At 41.3% G+C, this 24486-nt stretch overlaps 1 protein-coding gene across 1 annotated transcript in view; it reads left to right on the top strand.

Annotated features, from left to right (window-relative positions):
• LOC145398663 (protein turtle homolog A-like) overlaps positions 1 to 24486 on the top strand; it is a 550000-nt gene that overhangs the window by 443585 nt on the left and 81929 nt on the right. The window contains exons 10-12 of the mRNA XM_080271469.1: positions 4425 to 4584; positions 19929 to 20026; positions 20613 to 20820. Coding sequence (XP_080127595.1) covers positions 4425 to 4584; positions 19929 to 20026; positions 20613 to 20820 — 466 coding nt within the window. The remainder of the gene's footprint in view (positions 1 to 4424; positions 4585 to 19928; positions 20027 to 20612; positions 20821 to 24486) is intronic.

Below are 24486 nucleotides of genomic sequence, written 5' to 3'. Positions count from 1 at the left end.
ACATGGAACATTTTGCACTCCTCTTTTGCTGTCCTTCATTCCACAGCAAGTATATTTTCATAATTATTTTCCTCTCGTAACCATAATTATTTTTGAATGCAGGACAAGAAACACAGTTTGACATTGCACTCTCATTTTTCTTGTCCCTCTTGAGAAAGCACATCACAATTACGGCAAGGAATCGATTGTAAATATGTTCCAAAATCCCATCCGTTGTTAGGCTGAGATCTGAGGTAATTTCCGTAGCCGACGAGAGTAGGTTACGGGTCGAAATACATAAAGCCATTTAGACACAGCCCCTGTGTGCTGAATAATGAGGCTCAGGACAACCTTATGGCGAGGTGCTGATATGTTTTTGGTGTGGTAATGAATATTGTGGTTAATTAAATCCATTATAATGTCGTGCTGAATTGTTCGCATTTCACTTTATACATATAGTATTGGTTGTACTGTGGTGTGGTGTGGTGTGGTGCAGTGTGGTATGATGTGGTGTAGTGTGGTGTGGTGTGGTGTTGCGTGGTGTTGTTTGGTGTGGTGTGGTGCAGCGCAGTGTGGTATGCTGTGGTGTGGTGTGACGTTGTGTGGTGTAGTGCACCTCAGTGTGGTGTTGTAGTGTGGTGTGGCGTGGTGTTGTGTGGTGTAGCTTGGTGTGGTATGGTGTAGTGTGTTGTGGTGTGATGTGATGTGGTGTGGCGTGTCGCGGTGTGTGGTGTGATGTGGTGTGATGTGTGGTGTGGTGTGGTGTGGTGCGGTGTGGCTCGGTGTGGTGTGGTGAAGTTTGGTATGGTATGGTTTAGTGTGGTGTGAAGCAGTGCAGTGTGGTGTGGTATGTTTTGTGGTGTGGTGTGGTGTGGTGTGGTGTGGTGTGCGGTGTGGTGTGGTGTGGTATGGTATGTGGTGTGGTGTGGTGTTGTGTGGTGTGGTGTTGTGTGGTGTGGTGTGTGGTGTGGTGTGGTGTGGTGTGGTGCAGTTTGGTGTGGTGTGGTGCAGTTTGGTGTGGTGTGATGTGGTGTGGTGTGGTGTGGTGCTGTGTGGTGTGGTGTGGTGCTGTGTGGTGTGGTTTAATGTGGTGTGGTGCAGTGTGGTGTGGTGTGGTGTAGTGTGGTGTGGTCTGGTGCAGGACAATGTGGTGTGGTGTGGTGTGGTCTGGTGCAGGACAATGTGGTGTGGTGTGGTGTGGTCTGGTGCAGGACAATGTGGTGTGGTGTGGTGTGGTGCAGTGAGATGTGGTGTGGTGTTGTGTAGTGCAGGCAGTGTGGTGTGGTGCTGTGCAGTGTGGTGTGGTATGGTGCCGTGTGGTATGGCGCAGTGTGGTGTGGTGTGGTGAGATGTGGTGTGATGCAGTGTGGTTTGGTGTGGTATGGTGTGGTATAGAGTGTGGCCAGTTAGAAACCTTATCATGTAAAGAAGTTTAGTGGCATTATATGATGTAGCTTGATGTGGTGTTAAGTTTTATGGTCAATTAGATAGTTTACAACGTGATGCTGATGGCTTCCCTCATCCTTCTCTACAAAACAGGTCAAACCACTCCATATTAACAGAGAAGAAAATTAATGATGCAAGTCATACATGTTACGAAAGAAGAGTGTTCATGTTTATAGCGCCTTTACTCTTATCTGACAAAGATCCCAAACCCCTTATCAGTTTGGTTGATGGCCAAATGTAGTTAGATTATAGTCAGTTTAAGTAGGTAACAAGGAGTCATTTCTGCCAAAAGCTAAGGCTCTGCAAATTTCATGCAGCTATGACTTAGTACTCAACTAGTGAGGGTTGCCTAGTTCCACCTAGTTCCGTCAGATGAAACCAACCAATTACAGTGTAATGATGCATTCTGAAGTGTGGTGCAGTGCTGCGAATGTGCCTAATCAGAAATCTTTTAACCTGTTGCATGCTAGGGCCGTTTTAACCCGCCCCATCCCATCGACGTATGGGTACATTGCAACGATTTGCATTTGCCAGTCCCGGCGATGTACCAGTACGTCGTGCAATTGCAAGGTCCCTAATTTGCACAATTTTCAATTTCCGCGCATGATTTTTCGTATGTATACACAGGACACCTTCCTCTATTGCTCTACAAGATGCCAAGCAGGGACAATGCCTTACACCGCATAACCTCCCCCCTCCCCCCCTCATGCTATTGTCTTGACAAAGGACCTGTTACCAGTGACCTGGCTGGTAAAGATATTCAGGGCCAGAGTGATTCCCCAATCGATGACAATGTGGAGGACAATGTTTACATAGCATTAGAAGAAGAAATAGCCAGAAATAATGATCAGTTAATGTGGCAAAAAAAGGTCAGGTATGGTGATTAGTTAGTGAGTAAAACAATGCTTATAATGCCTTTATTACTGCTTGAAAACCAATATACTCTCATACAACATATACATTCGTACCAAGTAAATAAATAAATACCGATTATGAGTGGATAAAATAGTTACCCTCCCATAGAACTCGTTTTCTTTTGTGCCAGCATGTTAGAAAACCCAGTCAGGTAAGGAGGAACTCCTACCTGGAATGGGTATTTTAAACCACAGGTGAGCGATTCCTCTATGAATTTTCGATGTTTCTCACCAAAAGCGAAGGTTTTAGCCAAAAAAAATTTTTTCGAAAATACTTCGGGACTGGGGGATGTCGGAGGTGCGGAAAACCTCGGGACGTGACGGGTTAAAACGGTCTGACATAATTCCACAACCAATGCCAGTGCCATTTTAAAACGGTTTAAAATAAAAAAAAATCACTGTGACCGCATTTTTCAAGATTCACGGATAAAAATTAGCAGGCATATATGGTAACTGTTCCTCTACCATCCCCCAGGCTGTCAAGGCCATACACTCACTCGCTCCCCCTCTCATGCTCACTCTGCCTCTCTCTGCCTGTGCCTCACCCAGTGCTGTACATACTGAAGGCATTTGTAAAAATTTTCCCGTTAATGTAAGTGTAAATATTTTCTTGTAAGTGTAAGGACAATATAGTGAAATCAAGTTGTAAATAACTTCTTGTAAGTGCCAGGACTGTACATAATGAAGTCAGGTTGTACCTATCTTCAAGCAAATGTGTGACAGATGCTGAAGTAATAAGTAATTAGAAAAGTGTACTGAACATTGCTATACCTTCCCAGCATAAATACCCGAGTATACCTTACATAGAAAACGGCTTTCACGTATGTGGTGAGCATGAGAGAGCGGCTATACCTGTACACGAGTATGCAGGTCTCAATAAAACCCATTTCTGAGCCTTGGAGAGCATTTTAATGGCAAAATTTGTTGATTCCACATCAAAATCTATCATTTTACCAAAAAAAAAAAAAAAAAAAAAAAAAAGGTCGAAAAATGGCCGGCACTGGGACGACCCAGAGGTAAGGTGACCAGAGTCCACTTTTAGGCGGGACAGTCCCACTTTTTGGACATCTGTCCTGCATTTTAAATTGTGACTAGAATGTCCCGCTTTTTTAGCAAATTATCTTAAATGTCCCGCTTCTAGAAACTTACTATTGCATTAGATATAACATGACCTTCTTTTATTTAAGATGAATTAGAAAAATTATGCATAATCCTAACCAAATGAAATACTGAATTACTAATATAAAATCTGTAATACTCACTTGCTGGTAACTTTCGTTGGCCCATTCTCTATACCGTATGGTATGTTCAGAGTTCGTAAATCGTAATTCGTATGAGACGTTAGTGTTTGGCAGCCTCAGGGTGAGGTGCAGTGCAGGAGCGGGCGCTGTCACTCACGTCTATATATATATATATATATATATATATATATATATATATATATACACACACACACACACACGCATGCTTGAGTGTCCCACTTTTAGCTCCAATAAATCTGGTCACCTTACCCATAGGGCTAAAAATAGCCGGCACGTGGCAGGTTAACACAGTGCTTAACTATTATCATCCACAAACAGGGCAAACCACTGCATACCAACAAGGCGTCAGATGTGCTGGCAAAATGATACTGAGTCAGTAGTTGTCCTAAAGCAGTGTGTTGTTGAGTTGTTCAGGGAGGTACTGAGTTGTGTACTTACATTAGAATACTTATTATATATTAATACATGGTGGTCATTGCCTTCTACAACAGGATAAACCACCATACAGCAACAAGGACGATAGGGTGCTGGCTCAGGGAAGAAGCATGGTGATAGATGGTAGTCTTTATGCCAGAGAATTGTAATTCTGAATGATACAGTGTGATGCTGGGTAGGATGTGTGCCAAACTAGTTTCCTTGTTGGTGATAATCATTACATCTCATAACAGCATGGCACTGCACACCAACAAGGAGGGTAAAGTACTGGACAGGTGATGTAGAGTCAGTCGTTGCTAATGAGCAGTGTGGAGATGTGCTGACTGATGTGCTTAATTAGATCCCTTATAACGTGTGAGCATGTGGTTAAAATTGCCTCTCATAACAGGGAAAGGCATTGCATACCAACAAGGAGGGTGGTGTGCTTGTGCAGGGAAGGAACCTGGTGCTGCAGAAGGTGAGTCGGCACGCCAGGGGAGAATACCAATGCAGGGTGACCAACGCCATCGCCACCGTCACCAGCACACCTGCAACACTTGATGTTATGTGTGAGTTAAGGATAGAATTGCCATTTTTTTCAATTCAATTGAATAAAAAAAAAAATAGGATTAGTTAATTTCCCATTTTCAGCATAGTTTTAATCACTTTAAGTCGTTCAGTTTCGTTTCTTATACGATTTAGTTTCGGTCAGGTTAAGTTCTAATTTGAGCTTACTTTCTCATTTTGGATATATTAGGCATTTCAGTTAATTCCCTCATTACGATGACACACTTGATATAGTGCTGCCTACTTCTTTCTCATTCAGCATTCCCTTTTTCTTTTCTTTTTTTCTGTGCCTGTCTGCCCTCTTCCTATCTCTCCCATCTTTCCTTTCTCTTTTACTACCGTTCATTCAACTTCCAGTGACTCTACACGAAATGACAAACCTAATGGTTCCATGTATCCCGGGAAACCATTTACAATGCTGGGTATTAACCTGATCAAACAACGGGGTTAACTGAACAAATCCTGGTGCATGGTAAATCTCTTAACTGGCTAAAGAGCCGCAGATGCTTCGTCCATCCAAGAACCAAACCTCAACAATCTATCTTATGCCTCGCTGTGGCAAGGCATTGTATGCCACAAGGGAACATTGGTTCACTGCATGGGTCGGCCCTGTTGAGACAGTTACTTGCCGGTGTTTGTTGATTCTGCATAGCCACACAGACCAGGGTTACTTAACCTGTACCATCCCAGGCATTATTGCAATTTTATACCCACCCCACCCCGGACCAAAAACGGAAAAATATTTTATTGCATAAAACAATCCAAAAGGGCATTTAATCAAGGAAAAGCCCCCAAAAGTACCCCTTATAGGAAAAATAAGTGCAGGATGGCTGTCCATCGTATTTCTAGCTCAGTTTCCCAAGCTGTGAGCTACGTTTTCCCATCCAGCTGGGCGGGATGAGAGAGAACAGGGGAGGAGAATGGGGGAATCCCCATTCTCAATATCCTTTTCCACTGGGTCCTATTTTTCCCTAGAAGAGTCATCCAGGTCTTCCTCTTCTAAAGAATCACTAAATGAAGGGACAGAGGGTCCATGTGACAGTTTCAACCTCCTTCTTCAGCCCAGTGAGGTGGAAAAATGGCGTAACTTCCACGACATTCTAATGCTGTGATAGACAGTGACACACTGATGTTACCCAGCCATGCAGAACCAAACTCAGTGCTACAAGTGCTTGTGCACAATGTTGCCAATACATTAAGCTACTCATTAGCAAAAAATCAGCTACATTGAAGCAGTTAGAGAAGCGCTACAGCACTCGAATTTTCCTGTCGGCACCATCACGTAATGGGATCACTCAAGACATTTTGCACCGTCGGCACCATGCCAACGGCGGGGTTGTACGGGTTAAGAGCAATAACCAAAAGGATCTCGGAAACTCTGGTTATTATGTCTGAGTTAATGGTTTCAGTTTGCTTCACTTAAGTTTGCCATTTTTTGCCCGTATGAGTCAGAACTAATCCCCCCCCCCTTTTTTTTCTTTTTTTCAAGCCGAGGTGACGATATCTACTATACTCGACATATTTCATGTGAAGTAAATGTGTTTAATTGGAAATTGACTTATCTCGGACCAAGTATTCAAGCAAAAGGAACAAATTAGCATTTCTTTATTCACTTGAATTATACTTAAGTGATGGCATTTTCATTTCACCTTCAAAATTTTATGTATTAGACATTTAACCCCTACACCTCGGGCTTGTTTATCAATGACTTGCGTGTCCCGCGGGGTTATTTGGGCTCCGACAGACTCTCAAAAAATATTTGCCAAAAATCAGTTATTAGTCCTAGAATAATAAAATTACATATGCTTATGGCACATACCTTCAGCTTTCTCCTGGAATGATTGTTGAGCCTTCGTCAGTTACCGTAGGACTTGTGGAGACCTCTGAAGTAGGGTAACGAAGTCTCCACTTTACACTTCCCGACAACCCGTAATATGATTACCACAGCCAGATACAAACACTATAAACACTATTCTACAATTTTCAAGTAGTTTGGGATCCATACTAAAAAAAAAAAACACTGTGAAAGCAATGGAAATTACGAGCGCGTCTGATCGTCGCACTGGCACTAGTTCGCTCTTGGTACGCTGTCATTTATTATTCATAAAACCCCTCACACTTTATATTTCTATTACTATATAACACTTATATATATCTACAGTCTTTATCCATAAGTTTCCTTCAGTAGTATTAGTTTATTGTCACTGTAGGGATTCAATTTCTTTCAGTAAAATACGTAGCATTCACTTTCTCGTCCTGTATACTGGCATTGAGAGTGAATGTCACTTTCATCTTCACTCTCATAACTCATAGCATTCAGACATGCTAGAGTGAAACTTTCACTTTCATTACTCCTAAGGTATATACTCGTATTCTTATAATACTACTCATTTACATTTCTATTTACGTTCTCTATTTTATTTACGTTATTTACATTTCTGTTTTATTTACACTGTGTTATGCACTGTCACTTGAAATAACTTATAAAACTATTTTCCATTGTTCACGTATATTTACATTCATTACTTTCACTTGCTGTTTACACATTATTTACACATTATTTACAATTCCACTTGCACTGTTTTACTCAATAGAAAGATCATAGTCACTCTTTTATCAATTGTCAGCCCTTTACCTCTTTCCACACGAGGTTTAGTAGGGGGTAAAGGTCACAGGGCCCTTTGAATGGGGGTGAAAAAAGGCCTTGAAGTCAGCAAGAAGAAACATACGTACCCTCGCTTCGGAAGATGAGAGTAAACTGATAACGGAGGGCCGGGGTGGAGGCCTGCTTAGGGGTTATTCAGAGTTACCAATATTAGTTCTTGAAACAGCTAAGTCTAGCACTGAAATGATTGGCAGGAAATCTAGACAATACCTTATAAATTTGGTAGTTCCAGGTGAATGTAAATATCACTTAGGCTTCTCCCTTCCCTCCTTACATGTATATTTATTACGAAAATAGATTAGAGGCCTACTTAGGAGATATATATTCAGAGCTACCAATGTTAGATCTTGAAACAGCTTTGTCTAGCACTGAAATGATTGGCAGGAAATCTAGACAATACATTATAAATTAGGTAGTTCCAGGTGAATGTAAATATCACTTAGGCTTCTCCCTTCCCTCCTTACATGTATATTTATTACGAAAATAGATTATACGGCATATTTCAAGGGGAAAAAAACAGCGAAAATTAGCGAACGAGTGCACGTGAGGTGTTGTCAGGTGATAATTAGCCAATTCCAGGTGTATGGCACTCTCACTTACCTTATTTCTTTCCTGTATATATTATTTGGTATAAGAATAGGACATAGGGCTTATTTCAATGGATGAAATCAGTGAAAAATTCCAGGGAAGATTTACTTAGCATAGCACGGCCGGGCAGGCGAGAGGATAGGGTAATGGAGGGGGGGTAGGGAGGGGAGTCAAGAATGGGGAGAAATGGCTAAATTGTCAACAATGGATGGGAGTACAGATGAGATTAGGAGTGCTGACTAGTGTTGGACATTGGCAGTACTGATATATGATACAAGCCCCCACTTGGAAGCCCGGGTGAATTCAAAATAACACAGAATCACAAAAGCGACGCCCCGCGGTATGATCCCTTGCTCCCAAGTGTCACGAAAGTGACGCCCCGCGGTTAAGGGGTTAAGTTATTGTCTGGTAGAATGTTACAGAGTCCAAGTGACGGTCTTGTCTTAATGCCTATGAATTTTAGTATCTCAGAGGTGACTGTAGATTCTACATTCGTCTAATGGTACTACGGGGTTAGGTCGGTCTCATACCATTGTAAATGATAGATAATCATCTGTTGGTTATATACTAATTCATTAACTGCTAGGGTATTTCTTCTCTTAAGACAGTCATCTGATATTAACCTGAATAAAATCCCGAGCTGTACCAAACGTAGAACAGGTTACTACAGAAGAAAAGTAAGGGCTTTGACAGCTAGTATTTTTCTCAGTTGAACAGAATATTGTAGTGTTGGAATGAAAATAACAACTGAGTGCACGAGATGACACTAATGGACAAATTAATCTGGCATATACCATATTATGGCTTTTGCTGTCACGTATGTGTTCGACTGTCATAGAAAGAAAAGATAAAACTGATTTGTCAGAACAAATACACCCAAAAGCAATAATCGGTAGCCCCCCTAGTTGCTGAAGCCAAGGGAAGGATAGACCAGGCAAACGAACATGGTCTCCCCTCCCCCCTCCGGCCCTCTCCCCCACCCCTCCCTGCCCAACCCCCCTCTAAACGTTGCTAGGTGGGTTTGTAACATTCATGGCTGGCGATGTTATGTTTTGTCCATGTCTACATGAATTAGCATTCACATGAGTTACCACTAGTGTTAAATAACATATCATGAAGTAATGTGCGATGATGTGTTACCAGCTAGCATATGAACGTGGAGAAACAATGTGAAATAAAGGCATGATTATGAAACAAGCTGAGCAAGTATAATTTTAATGCACAATAATAATATATTCTTATTAACATCAAGTAAATAGTATTCCCATTTCAAGCGTATGAAGCTATTTCAGCCACACTTACGATATCTGTTACCATCTGGCGGTGGTCAAGGTTGTCAGTTATACAATAATGTTTTCTGGTTATTTATTTTTATATATAGACACGAAATCAGCTTTGAATTATTTACCTTCTATATTTAAGACTTTGCTGCAAAGATTCAAGACATCCTCTGGTATGAATCGCATACACGCACATGCACATGCACACACACACACACACACACACACACACACACACACACACACACACACACATATAAACACTTGTTGCATAGTTGCACACATACGCATACACAGAGACCTGCAACAAAATGTCAGTGCATAGCCATTCGATCTAAAGATGAGGACTACAGTCCTCCTGTCATTTACTGAATCAGTTAAGCACTTCCCCTTTCATTGTATTGTTCATCTTAATCACAATAATAATTACATCACCATGTGGGATTATGTTAAATTGCAGCAAAAGTTAGATGGCTAGTCTGATGAAAAATAATTTAGTTTGGTAGTTGCAGTAATGCCTAGAACAAAATAAGTCTTCCATGTCTTGCATAAAAGTCTTAGATTGCACATATAGTAAATGCAGCATACAAAAGTTGTAACCCCCATACAATCTGCTAGCAATACACAACTTTATGGCCTTGTGACATTAACCCTGGAAATTGGTGGGTGTTTTCACTTACCAATTTAAACCACAGAGAACTCGCACACATACCGTACAGTATTATGTTGTCCATCTGATTTGCAATAGTACAGTATGTACATAAAATGTGTGCTCAAAGTGTGTTAGAGGTTTTGTTTATGTTCTGAGATTTGTTGGTTCGCACTACAGTAAAGTGACAACAAAGGGTGCATGTGGTGGGGAGTGAGTGACAGACAGTAACAGATATCGCAAATGTGGGTGAAATGGTTTCATACACTTGAAATGTGAATATTATTTACTTGATATTAACATGAATGTATTATTAACTCATCCCATCCAGGTGACATGTATACATGGCTTCCTGGGGCTGTCTGGGGGTCATGTATACATGATCTACAGTAGTAATTCGCACCATCGTTTAAATACTCAGCTGATTATTTTCGCCACCCGCACCTGCTGGCATCTTATCATGCTCCAGTTGCCTGCGTACCTCCGTGGTGGATAGGCCTAGTGTAAAGATATTCCTGTGTCCCGACCCTTGGCTGACTGCCCACACCCTCTGACTTCCACTCCTATGAAGTCCAAAGGCCCTCGGAGGAAAGGCCTTAGTGATAGTGCAATAGGGAGGGAGTTAGATGTACCATTATTGCCAATTGTGAGTGGGGAAAGTGACTCCTCCTTTGAAGAACCAGACTTAGCCATGTTGAGTATGGAAGAATACGCGTCAGAGGAAAGTGATCGTGAATTCGCCACTGTGCAGCGATATTTTCTGTCTGCAGGATCATCAGTCTATTCTGGTGATGAAGGATCAGATGTTGTTGATGATCTTGCAGAGGGTGATATACACACAGTGGAGAAAGTGGCAGGGGAGGTAGAGAGTGAAGGAAGCGAGGAGGCTAGTGGGAGGAGAAAATGCCGCAGGCTGAGCCGCCAGTCAGGAGAGCGGCGTAGGGTGGAATTTTTCACCCATACACCATCACCACCACGTTCACCCACACAGCCTGCATCACTTCATTTATCACCCCATGCATCACCACGCTGGCCTGCATCACTCCAGATCTCACCATGCCGACCTGCCTCACCATGTGCATCACCACGCTGGCCTGCCTCACCACGTGTATCACCACGCTGACCTGCCTCACTTCAGGCCTCACCACGTGCATAACCTTGCCGACCTGCCTCACTTCCGGCCTCACCACATACCATGCTGACCTGCCTCACCATGTGCATTGCCATGCCGACCTGCCTCATCCCCTGCATCACCACGCCAACCTGCCTCACTTCAGGCCTCACCACGTGCCTCACCACGCCGGCCTGCATCATTCCAGGCCTCACCAAGAACGTGCCATGTCACCACAACCTGGCCCATCTGTATATGTTGGTGCAGGTGCATCCCAGCAGGCACGTACCCACCGACGCCTTTCACCAACACCATCACCACCATGATCACCATCACCAGCATCATCACCTGCCTCATCTAGTGGTGAGTCGGCGGAATCGCCACCACGCCGCCATGCTAGGGGCCATGGCAGGGCACGGGGCAGGTCATGTGCATGGCAGGCAAGGCAGGAACCATGGACTGGCAGGTTTGAAACCTTTGTGTGGGAGGAAGGGACGGGGTTTCAGCCTGAAATACCTGTTTTTGATGACACAAATGCAGGTGTGCAGCCAGAATTTCCCTGCAACAGAGCTTCTTCTGCAGTGGACTTCGTCCTTGCTTTTTTCACAACAGCAGTGATGGAGTTCATTGTGAAAGAAGTGAACAGCTTCAGGGATTTCTGCTGCAATTGGGCTGAAACCTTGCACGTGAAAGAGAGTGTGAAAATGAAGGAATGGATTGCGACGAGTGTTAGCGAAATGTATATTTGGCTAGGCTTGACAACGTTGATGCTTCATGTTAGGAAACATAACATACATGATTACTGGCTTGTGAACGATATTGCTGCGATGCCAGTATTCGGTAAGTATATGCCACATGACCGATATCTTAACATCTTGAGGTATTTACATTTTTCCATCAACATGGGCCCACATCTGAACGATAGGCTGTGGAAAATTTGCTCGATTCTAGGGATGGTGAAGGAGAAATTTCTATAATTTTTCAGGCCATTTCAGAAGGTTATTATTGACAAGTCACTTGTTTTGCTCAGTGGATGTCTTGCCTTCTTTCAGCACTTTCAGTCTAAGAGACATCGTTTCAGAATAATGTTCTTTGTCTTGTGTGATTGCAAGACTGGGTACGTGCTTGATTTCATTATGGATACAATTAGTGATGCTGTGTTGTCGAAGGATGACCCCCATGTTCTCTCTGGCTCTGTGGTCACGAAACTAATGGACAGGTACCTCGGTTGCAACCATATCCTTTACACTGATAATTATTACACGGCACCAAGTCTTGCCAAGTACCTGCAAGAACACCAAATTGGATCGTGTGGCACTGTCCATGCAAAGAGGAAGCAATGGCCATCGTTTCCCAAAGGCACCATGAAGGGGGAGTGCAGGACCTTGCAATCAGGTAACCTCCTGGCAATTCACTGGCATGATAAGAGAAAGGTGAATGTCTGCTCCACGGTCCACGAAAGTAGGTTGATTGACACAGGCAAGGTCGATAAAAGAACAAGGCAGCCAGTCTTCAAGCCTGATGCTGTTCTGGACTATAACGTGAACATGCAACTCGTCGATAAATCAGATATGCAGATCGGCACAATTGACTTTCTGAGGAGGAGCTGTAAGTGGTATAAGAAGGCATTCCTACATGTACTGGACATCTGTGTACTAAATGCCTTCATTCTGTAAAAGGAGGTTACACAGACCAGCACATCCCTCAGACAGTTCGACAAGGATGTGATTTACAGCCTTCTGGAGAGGTTTGGACAAGTAATTCCTTCTGTGAAACATAGGCACAGTGTACAGCAACTGCCTGACCGCCTGCAGTGCAGAGACTACCTCAGCAGGCATTTCATGGAAATATTACCTCGCACACCTGCAGGTAAAGAAGCTTTCTGGTGTTGCTTTGTTTGGCCAATTCATCGCGCCGACCACAGCAACGCTGTATAACAAAGTGGTGGTGTGCTGAAAGTGAGGTTGCACTGTGTACTGACTGTTTCTTTGATTTCCATGCAAAGACCGAGTGGTAGGAGTCTGGGTATTGAAAATAAGTTAGTTTTGTACATACCGGTGTGTTGTTTTTTGTTGAAATAGACAATATGATTTCACTGCTCTGCATATATTTATGTGAATAATGGAGCCAGAAAGTATGTTTCATGATAAACTCGCAGCCTTTTTTTATTTGGGAAACATTTGCTTGTACATAATTATTATGAAAAATTATATCTCAAAGGAAAGAGAAAGTCGCAATGGTAAGTATTTCCGTTTGAGGGCAGTACGTAAATGACTACCGGTACTTGGTTCACATTTTATTTATTTATTTATTTATTTCCAGTAGTACTTGTAGTGGTAGTAGTAGTGGTAGTATGTGTAGTAGGTGTGGTAGTAATAGTAGTAGATGTGGTAGTTGTAATAGTAGTAGTTGTGGTAGTGGTAGTAGCACTTGTAGTAGTGGTAGTTGTAGTATTGGTAGTAGTTGATGTAGTGGTAGTTGTGCTTGTACTTCTAGTAGTAATAGTATTATTTCAAGGAGTTGCAATACCCAGACTTCTACTCAATCACCAATTCCAGAATCGAGCAACAACTCTAGCCAAACATACATTTCCGTGTGTGTTTGAGAGAGAGAGAGAGAGAGAGAGAGAGAGAGAGAGAGAGGTCTGTAACAAGGAAGACGAGCAGCTCGAGTTCAAGGTCGCTGCTACTGTGACTGGCCTTCATTCACCCAATACGACCGATTATGGAAAAATATTCATGGAAACAGTGTTTGTAGTGTATTTTCGTGTCCTGGAAGTGTCATCGAAGTGATATAAGTGTGGTGGGCTAGTGTAAGCCACTGTTGTGTCACTGAACCTCCGCCATGTATACGGACACCGGCAAAAAAACACCAAAAATTGCCCTCATTCCCCACTCACTCACTGTCCCTGTCTGCACTTCATGGACCATCTGATGCCACCAACTTGAAGTCGAAGGATTGTTGAGTAATATGAAACCTAATTTGTTGCAATTGGTTAAGTATTAACAGAGATATGAAGCTTTAAAGATAGATGATTTTGCTGATTTCTGTCGGGAATGTCCAGCTGTGGGGAGCACTAGCGACAACTCCTGCCGGACGAGAGGGGTTAACCCGCGGCATCCCGTAGACGTTCTTTAACGTCCACACGTTTTGTCACTGCCAATCCCGTTGATGTACATAAACGCGAATCAATTGCAAGGTCCCTAATTTGCACAATTTTAAATTTTCGCGAGTGATTTTTGGTACATATACACGTGAAACCTTCCTCTACAAGATGCCAGGCAGGGACAATGTCTTACCCAGCATGGCCTCCTCCCCCCCCTGCATGCCATTGTCTCAGCAATTCACCTGTTATCAGTGACCTGGCCAGTAAAGCCATGTCATGCCACGGTATGAAATTCAGGGGCAGATTGATTCCCCAATCAATGACAATGTGGAGGACAAAGTTTGCATAGCATTAGAGGAAGAAACAGTCATAAATTATGATCAGGTAATGTGGCAAAGGAAGGTCAGGAATGGTGATGAGTTAGTGAGTGAAACAATGCTTATAATGCCTATATTACTGCTTGAAAACCAATATACTCTCGTACTACATATATATTCGTACCAAGTAAATAAATAAATACCGTTTATGAGTGGTGTGAAATAGTTATCCTTCCATAGAACTCGTTTTCTTTGGTGCCAGCCTGTTAAAAAACCCAGTAAGGTAAGGAGGTACTCCTACCTGTATCGAGTATTTTAAACCTCAGGTGAGTGATTTCTCTATGAATTTTCGATGTTTCTCACCAAAAGCGGAGGTTTGAGCAAAAAAAAAATTTTTTTCCAAAAATGGTCGGGATTGGGGGGAGTCAGTGGTGGAAAAGTGGTCGGGATGGGGTGGGTTAAAATGCAGTAAAATTATACTCACTCCGCTTTTTACATTCTTCTGCCTTTATTTACATCGCATTGCTACTCCACGTTCATATGCTATTTAGTAACACATCATTGCACATTATTCCATGGTATGTTATTAACGCTAATGGTAACGCACATCATATGGACATGGACACAACATTAACATCACCAGCCATGAGTTTTACAAACTACCCACAACGTTTAGACAAGGGTTGGGTAGAGATCGGTGGAGTGGGGCGGGGTGGAGGTGGGGAGAGTGGGGAAGGCCGTGTTCGTTCGCCCGGTCTACCGTTCCCTTGGCTTCAGCTACTAGGGTGGCTACCAATTATTGCTTTCGGGTGTACAACAGTACTAGATACGGGAGTTTCAGGAGCCCCTTTGTGTGCTGTAGTGTGGTGTTTTGTGGTGTGGAAAGGTGAGTGTGAGACAGTGGTATAGTGTGATATGCTGTGCCGTGTTGAGAAGGGTGATGTGTGATACAGTTTGATAGGGCGGTTTGGTATGCTGTGTAGTGTGGCGAAGTGAAAGAAGGTGAGATGGTGCGGTGTGATAGGGTGGTTTGTGCGTGTTGTGGAATGTGGTTTGGTGTGCTGTGGCTCTGCTAAAAGTGATAAAGTGTATGACAGTAAATAGCCTCGTTTCTGAAAGTCATTAGTGAGAGACAAACGGACAGGGCCATTACTGGAAATGCTCCCATATATATAAAAAAGAAATTTTGTCCTCTTTAAGACGACTGTACCTAAAATTTATTCTGCTAACTCAAGACTTTTTTTTCTCACTCTTTAATTTATAACAGCACTGTACTGGTGAAATGGTTAATGAAAGTTGTGTCCAACCTCTCCAGTGAATGGTGTTTTGATCTTAGTGAAACAGTTTGGTTGTAGGAAAATATGAGACTTAAAAAAAGGTCGTTTGCTGATAGGACTGTGTGTTCTGGCCTTCGAACTATCGATCCTGTATACGAAGAAAACAAAATCAGAATTAGTATGGTGAAAGAATATTCAGACTGTTCGTTTTAGACTGGAGTGAAAATGAAAGGAACGAGGTGCAACGAATAATTCAAGATGCAAAGGAAGTGGAGGAAGTTCCCATAGACATGAAATCCTTTACTCTGATGGTGCATGTTATTTTTTTATTTATTTATTTTTTTTTAATCGTTGCTCTCTCAGTCGATGATATTCAGCTTGGGAGAGACTTGGGTCCACATTCTCATCGGTTGAGGAAGCTCCCTAACACCTTTTCCTAAACGATTATCTTCGTTTATTACATCTCATCGTTCTCTTCTAAAAGTAAACTCTTCCAGTATCACCACACACTACATAAATAATGTACACAATAATATTAACCTCCTATATCAAAAAATAAATGCTCAGTAAGAGGTATTAGGGAGCTTCCTTAACTGGCGAGAACACAAGCCCTGAAATTGGCAGGGTAAGATGCAGCCTCATTAACCCACCCCATCCCAACCACTTTTCCACCACTGACTCCCCCCAATCCCGACCATTTTAGGATTTTTTTTTTTTTGGCTCAAACCTTTGCTTTTGGTGAGAAACATCGAAAATTCATAGAGAAATCGCTCACCTGAGGTTTAAAATACTCATTACAGGTAGGAGTACCTCCTTACCTTACTGGGTTTTCTATCAGGCTGGCACCAAAGAAAACGAGTTCCATGCGAGGATAACTATTTCACACCACTCATAAACGGTATTTATTTATTTACTTGGTACGAATTTATATGTAGTACAAGAGTATATTGGTTTTCAAGCAGTAATATAGGCATTATAAGCATTGTTTCACTCACTAATACCTGACCTTTTTTTGCCACATTACCTGATCATCATTTCTAACTGTTTCTTCCTCTAATGCTATGTAAAGTTTGTCCTCCACATTGTCATTGATTGGGGAATCACTCTGGCCCTGAATTTCGTACCGTGGCATGACATGGCTATACTGGCCAGGTCACTGATAACAGGTGAAATGCTGAGACAATGGCATGCAGGGGGGGGGAAGAGGTCATGCTGGGTAAGGCATTGTCCCTGCCTGGCATCTTGTTGAGGAAGGTGTCACGTGTATACGTACCAAAAATGACTCGCGAAAATTGAAAATTGTGCAAATTAGGGACCTTGCAATTTTTTTGCGTTTATGTACATCGACGGGATTGGCAGTGACAAAACGTGTGGACGTTAAAGATCGTCGACGGGACGCCGCGGGTTAACGCGATCACTATGAGAAATCTTTCTCAAGATGAGTAAATCATCTGATGGCAAAAAGAAGACTAAACAGACGTCATAGTATCGAAAGGATTAGCCTCATCAGCCGGAGGACGCCATTTTCATTTTTTTACCCTATCAATTATGCCTTCATTACTCCAAATTGTTCATTGCCTAGAACGAAAGTAGGGACCTCGAATGAAAATCTGATCATTGCATGTCTTCGCCTGGAGTAGGATATGGTATCAAAATTATCAGCCTCAGTGACAGCAAAGTCGATAGGAGTTGGTCCTTTCCCTTCATGTTGTTGCTAGCATTATATACTTTTATTCAGTTTTAGAGATACCCTTGCGGTGAGGGTGTTAATAAGGCCTACCTATCCATCCACTTTCTCTCTCTCTCTCTCTCTCTCTCTGTATATGTATATATATATATATATATATATATATATATATATATATATATATATATATATATATATATATATACTGTATATTACAGTACGTGCGTGTATACATATATATGTATGTATATATTAATACTGTAATATGTTTTTTATTTACACACACACACACACACACACACACATATACTGTATATATATATATATATATATATATATATATATATATATATATATATATATATATGACAGTACGTGTATGTATACATATATATGTATGTATATATTAATACTGATATGTTTTTTATTTACACACACACACACACACACATGTACGTGTATGTATACATATATATGTATGTATATATTAATACTGATATGTTTTTTATTTACACACACACACACACACATATATACTATATATATATATATATATCTTAATACTTTCAATAACAACTTTAACAAGTCATCTTCCATTCCTCCACTAAAATCTTCAGATGGCAACATTACAAATGATCCGCGTGGGAAAGCTGATATCTTTGCCAGTACCTTTGCCAGAAACTCTACCATAGACGATGCCATCCAGAATGTCCCAGTACTGGAACTTGATTCTTCCGAAATTGCCCCACTTAAAATACAGACAAGATACGTAAAATCCATCCTAGACAATTTACCAACCAACAAAGCTCCAGGCCTAGACGGAATTCCGCCAATTGTTTTGAAAAAGTGTTCCCCTGAACTTGCCTCTGTCCTAGCTAAATTATTCAGATTACGCATACGTACTTCTTTATTCCCAAATTCATGGAAAGAAGCCAATGTCCACCCAATTCCGAAGAAGGTAAGTTCGTCTGACCCCTCTGATTACAGACCAATAGCTGTCACATCTTCTCTTGGTAAGGTATTTGAAACTTTAATTAATAAGCACATTGTTAAACATCTTGAATCCAACAACTTAATTAGTGATAGACAATATGGTTTTCGCCACGAAAGATCCACCATTGACATACTCAATCTCTTAACTCATACCATCCATCAATCAATTGATCTTTCTGGAGAAACTCATGCAGTAGCTCTTGATATCTCTAAAGCTTTCGACAGAGTATGGCACCGTTCCCTGCTGTCCAAACTCCCTTGCTTTGGACTAACGTCTTTTGTTCCTTTGATTTCTTCATATCTTAGTGACAGGAAAATAAGAGTAAAAGTAGATGATGTATATTCCAATTTCCACTCAATTAACCCCAGCGTGTTGCAAGGATCAGTTCTGGCGCCAACCCTATTTCTGGTTCATATTAATGATCTCTTATCAGTCACCCACAGTCCCATTCACTCATATGCAGATGACTCAACACTACATAGTTCATTCACACTCAGACACCCATTTACAAAGTCTAATATCTCTAACTCTCAACTCAGTACAGCCATCTCCATAAATCAAGATCAATCTACGATCGGTGAATGGGGACAAAACAACCTTGTCTCTTTTAATGCTAGTAAAACTAAATATATACAGTTTACTAATAGACAGATATTGCCAGATTCGTACATTACCTTCAGTGCTACTAATATTCCCATCTACAGAAGTATTGAAATTCTTGGCGTCTCACTTAACAGTGCCCTCAGCTGGACCTCTCATGTCAGATCACTTGCTAAAACCGCCTCAAAGAAACATGGAATATTGTAGAGAGTCCATAACTTCTTCGACGATGAGCAGTTAGCTATAATTTATAAGAGTCATGTGCGCTCTCAGCTTGAATATTGCTCACCCTTGTGGAATGGTTGTGGAGAGGTTACATTAAGACAACTAGACAAAATTCAGATCAAAGCTGTTAAAATCATTAACAACCCTGATATTACATATAAACTACCTCCCCTGCATGTAAGAAGGAATGTTTCCTCCCTTGCATTATTTTACAGATATTTTTTTGGCAAATGCTCAGACGAAGTTGCGTCCATGGTGCCACCTCTCCATGCCTTCCCTCGTGCTACACGGGCATCTTGTAGCGCTCATGACTGGAATGTCACTCAGCCATATTGCAGAACTTCTGCCTATCAGAATTCTTTCATTCCCCGAACTGGATCTCTCTGGAATTCGCTTCCCCAGAGTTGTTTCCCACAAACTTGAACCCACAGCTGTTCAAGTCTAACTGTTACAGATATTTTATGAACGGAGGACGTCAGTTAATCTGGTGTATGGATTGTTTGTTTTTTTTTACTCATTTGTTATTCTTTCCCCCGTTCGTTATTTATAATATATATATATATATATATATATATATATATATATATATATATATATTTGTCACTTATTTATTTTTTATTTATTCATAGCAGTTAAGTTTTTCCCATTCTGGAATGAAATAATCTGGTCACAGTTGTGCTTAGAAGACATGTCCTTGCCATCAAAAATGTTAATTTTGTTTCTGTTACGCTATAAATGTTAAATTTGATCAGTGATATTAATTTTGATCACACACAGACACACACCTTTTGATGACCCTTGTTCCCTCAACAGACACAATTATAAGCCATGTTCTTCTTCCATCCAGTCGCACCTGAGTGCAAGGAGCCTGGAAACTCTACGGTGTCTGTCTCGGGCACTGAGGAGGTCACCTTGGATTGTGTGGTGGAGTCCAACCCAGAGGAGGTGGGTTTTGTTTACATCACTATGGCAACCAAGTGTTATCTTTAGGCTCAGGGGCAATACGGATCCTCAATTCATGTATGAATTCACGAACATGTATTTCTGTTTCACTGACAGAGAGAGAGAGAGAGAGAGAGAGAGAGAGAGAGAGAGAGAGAGAGAGAGAGAGAGAGATTTTATACCGTAATTAGTTCACATGAGTACACCTAGATGTAGAGACCCTAAAGCAAGAAATTTTTGTTTTATGCAAGATCAGCTTGGTGGTTGTGTCAGCAATGGAGGCAGTAGATCCATTAATTGGCGATAGATCTGTGCATGCGTATATGTGAAGCCAGAAGAATTTAAAAACCTGTGTTCAGCTTTACCTACTGGTGTACGTCTCGTCTCGTCATGCAAACAACTCACTCCAACAGTACACACCATGAAGCCTAACATCTGCACTTTCGATCCGGTGTCTTCAGTACAGGTTGTGTGCTTGGTAAGGTCTGTCTTCACACCTTGGTTGGAATGATAGATAAATTATGCTTGTGAACACTCCCAAATAGTCATGTCATCCCTCGCTTTTCCCCTTCCTCGTCGACTTCCATAGGTGGATTTCATCTGGCGCGTCAACAGCAGCAGGGGCGTTAAGGAGATGCCATCAGACTCGTTCCGTAGCCAGGGTCGAACAAGTACCCTGGCGTACCGGCCGCACCGCCACGCACACAGACACGACCAGTACGGGATCGTATTCTGCATGGCATCAAACAGGATAGGCATTCAGAAGATACCTTGTATGTTCATCATTACACCCGCAGGTGAGTTATTTATCTATTAGTACATGAATCTGTTTCTCTTTCTACTTGATCATTACACCTGCAAGTGAGATCGATAGTTGAAGAGTAGCTGTAAATTATTAATGTTTCTGCTTGTTGTCAAGACATATATTCAGTATTAATTAATTCCGGGAAAGAATTTAATGTAGTTGAAACAGCTGGGATGATGAGAGCAATCTACTAAATTTATATAGATGATTCTAGAAATTATTTAGACAGAGTCGTCATCATGAACAGCCAGAAAATAGCAGTAAAGACAGGTGTTACACAAAAGACAGCTTCACTCAAGCTATTCACTGTATGCCTAAAAGACATTGTTAGAAAGTTAGATTGGAATGGAAAAGGAAATAACATTACCGATGTCTTTGATTTGCTCAAGACATAGTACTATAGTTAATCAGGAAAGCAATAAAGAACTAAAATGAATTACTCTATAGCTCATGTCAACAGGTCTTGAAAATGAATATGAACACTACAAATATTATGTCTAACTAATACGTTCAGTTCCATCGAGAGAAACAGAAACCGAAAACTAGAAAGTTGAGTAAAAAATTATATAGGGCAGGTTCTTCATGGAGACCCAGTCCATGAGAGTGAACTCAAGCGAAGAACAGGACTGGGAGGGATGATTTTTGATGAACTAAGTAACTACAAGAAGACAAAACAATTAGCATTCTGCCAATAGGAGTCGGTTACATAATAAGTGTGTCCTTCCTGTTCTAACATATGACTAAGAAACGTAGAGGCTATCAAAATGTTTGGAACGTAAACCTAGTAGTGCTTGGAAAAGAATAAAAGACATTATGCTAGGTGTCACATGGAGAGATACAAATTGACCTTCCTGGGCAAAGGAACATACGAATGTAAAAGATATAAAATTTACTGTCGCAGAGCATAATGGATGTGGGTAGGTCACGTCCTTTGTAGAACAGATAAGGGAGAGTTATCCAGGATTGCTGAGTGGCAATCAAGAGATGGAGTGAGGAGCCGGAGATACAGAAGAAGATGGCGGGGTGAGATTCGGAGGTTTGCTTGAACTGTATGGAAAAAGCTAAGAACCAATTGGTCAGAATGGAAAAAGAATGGGAGAGACCTTTGTCGTGGAGCGGGCTGACTGGCTGACTAATGATGTTAATGATGTACGGCCGTTTTGTATCAGTCAGTCAGTTAATGTCTTCATTTTCTGAGCAATGAGTAACATCATATAATATTAATATCTCTTCAAAACCCAGCACTCAGGACGGAGAGATTGCAGTTTCAAGACAAGTTGGAGTAAGATAAAAAAAATAGTAAAATGCAACGTGCAAAATAAGTCGTTAAGAAAGGGGCGCGGAAAAGATCCTTAGCTGACTAAAATACAAGCCTTAACCCCATAAAACACTGGAACCAGGCACCTTCTGTCATCAGTGAAGCATGGCAAAATAAGCAACAGTGAGATGTGTATGCGCGGAACAATATCACTTAGCCAGATAGATGATAGAACTATTGTTCTCATATACTCTACTCATTTCACCTTAACTTGGCCTAGATATCCGTTCTTTTCCAGCTTATTTCATGTAACTCAGTAGTTCTATAAGACAATAATATGACCCTGCATTCCGACCATAGGACTTCTTTAAGACTAATATCCTTTTGTAATACTATTTAATTGCTATAACTAAACACTGGGGAAGGGGAAATGGCGATATATATATATATATATATATATATATATATATATATATATATATATATATATTATATATATACACATATATATATATATAGATAGATAGATAGATAGATATATAGAGATATATATTTATATATATATATATATATATATATATATATATATATATATATATATATATATATATATATATATATATATCTGTATACTTAATAATGAAAGAATACAATAGAATATACAGTGAATCAAATACATTTCTAACATGGTAACTGGGTGGATGGAGACAGGGTGCATGGAGGGTAAATGTAGACCACACCATGTCAGACAGACCACTGGAAAGTTCGGGAGTGAAATACAGAGCTGAGGAAGAGAGAGAGAAGGGGGGGAGACAGATGTAGGAGAGGATGTTGGAGGAAGGGATAGCAGAGCAAAAGTAGAGGTGGAAAAACGGGAGAAGAAGAGGAAGAGACGGGGAGAAAAGACGTCGGACAGAGAACAGAAATGTCCAAAGGGGCAGGAAAGAAGAGAGAGAGAGAGAGAGAGAGAGAGAGAGAGAGAGAGAGGTCGGGAAAGGGATAGGGATGGAGAGAGGGAGATATGGAAAGGAGTGGAAACGGGAAGGAGAATGGGGAGAGGAAGGGAAGAAAGGCAGAGAGGAAGGAATGAGAGGTGAGGTCACATTGTCACACAAGTCAAGGATGCATTCGAGAGGAGAGGAAGATGGAGGAGGCGAAAGGGAGAGAGAAGGGATGAAAAGAAAAACACAGAAAAAGACACAAGGGGAGATCGATTAAGAGAGAGGAGCAGAGAGTGTGGAAGAGGCTTGGAATGAAGAAAAGATGCCGGGAATGAAGGAAGAGTAAAGGATGAAGAGAGGAATGAATACTTGAGGAAGAAGAGAAGGACTGGAGGAAAGTAGGGGTCAAAAATGGAGAGGCGATAATGAGGTAACGGAAGAAATTAATGAAAATGGATGAACAACAGGAGGGGCGGATTTTAAGAGAGTTAAGGAAAGAGAGAGTGCCAAGTGAAACGAGATAGAGAGAGGGAGAAGAATGTGAAAGGAGAGAAACGAGGAAAGGAAAGGAAGGAAAGAAAAGGAAATAGTAAGCGACTGGAGAATGAGGGAGGAGGAAGAGACCAAGGAAAAGAGAGGGGGAGAGTGGGGAGGAATGAGAAAATGAGTGGTTAGCCACGTAAGAGGAAGAGGAAATGATAGAGGAATATAAAAATAAGTGAACTGAGGGAAAAAAGGGCATCTGCGCTGAGAGGAAACAAGGGTTGATGAAAAATGGAACAGAGGAGAAGGGCGATAAAGAATGGAAGAGTGAGACGGACAGGAATATGTAGAGGAAGAATGGGGTGAGAGGAAACGGAGGGGGAAGAAGAAGAGGAGAGGAATGTAAATAATAGCAAAAACTGAGGGGAAGGAGATGGAAAAAAGAAAGGGAGTTAGAGGAAAGGAGAAGGATAACGCGGACGGGAAGGGAGAGAGAGAGGGAAGAGCGATTGGGGGGGAGAAAGAAAGGGAATGGGAAGGATTAAAAGAATAGGGCAAGAGGGACAAAAATGAAAAGGAAAAGTTTGGGTAAACGAATAGAGTAGGACACTGTAGGTGAGGTCAGTGACTGAAAAAACTGATTTATTATTTACTGGTATTTAAAGTGAACCCACTCCACTACAAAATATATTTAACCTTATCATGGCCCGGATATTCATCAATTTTTTTTTCGTCCAGATGAGTGGTCGAAAAAGACAATGCTACGGCTTTGCATACATTCCAGAGTATTCTGTAGTGACTGGCATCATATCCTAGTGTTAATCTATTGTTACATCTCAACCCTGAAGGTGGAGCGATGGTAATTTTAGATCACGTATGAGTACAATGGGTTAAATCCAGTGTCTGATACTACTCTTAATTTACAAACCCAGGATCGTTATATATCAGTAGGAGTTCTTTCGATACATAGCCGTAG

This window comes from Coenobita brevimanus, chromosome 46 (genome assembly GCF_032717465.1).
Source record: "Coenobita brevimanus isolate Jiangsu-jjx chromosome 46, ASM3271746v2, whole genome shotgun sequence".
Taxonomy (NCBI): domain Eukaryota; kingdom Metazoa; phylum Arthropoda; class Malacostraca; order Decapoda; family Coenobitidae; genus Coenobita; species Coenobita brevimanus.
The sequence above is the reverse complement of the archived record's forward strand: the minus strand, read 5'-3'. Positions and strand labels throughout refer to the sequence as shown.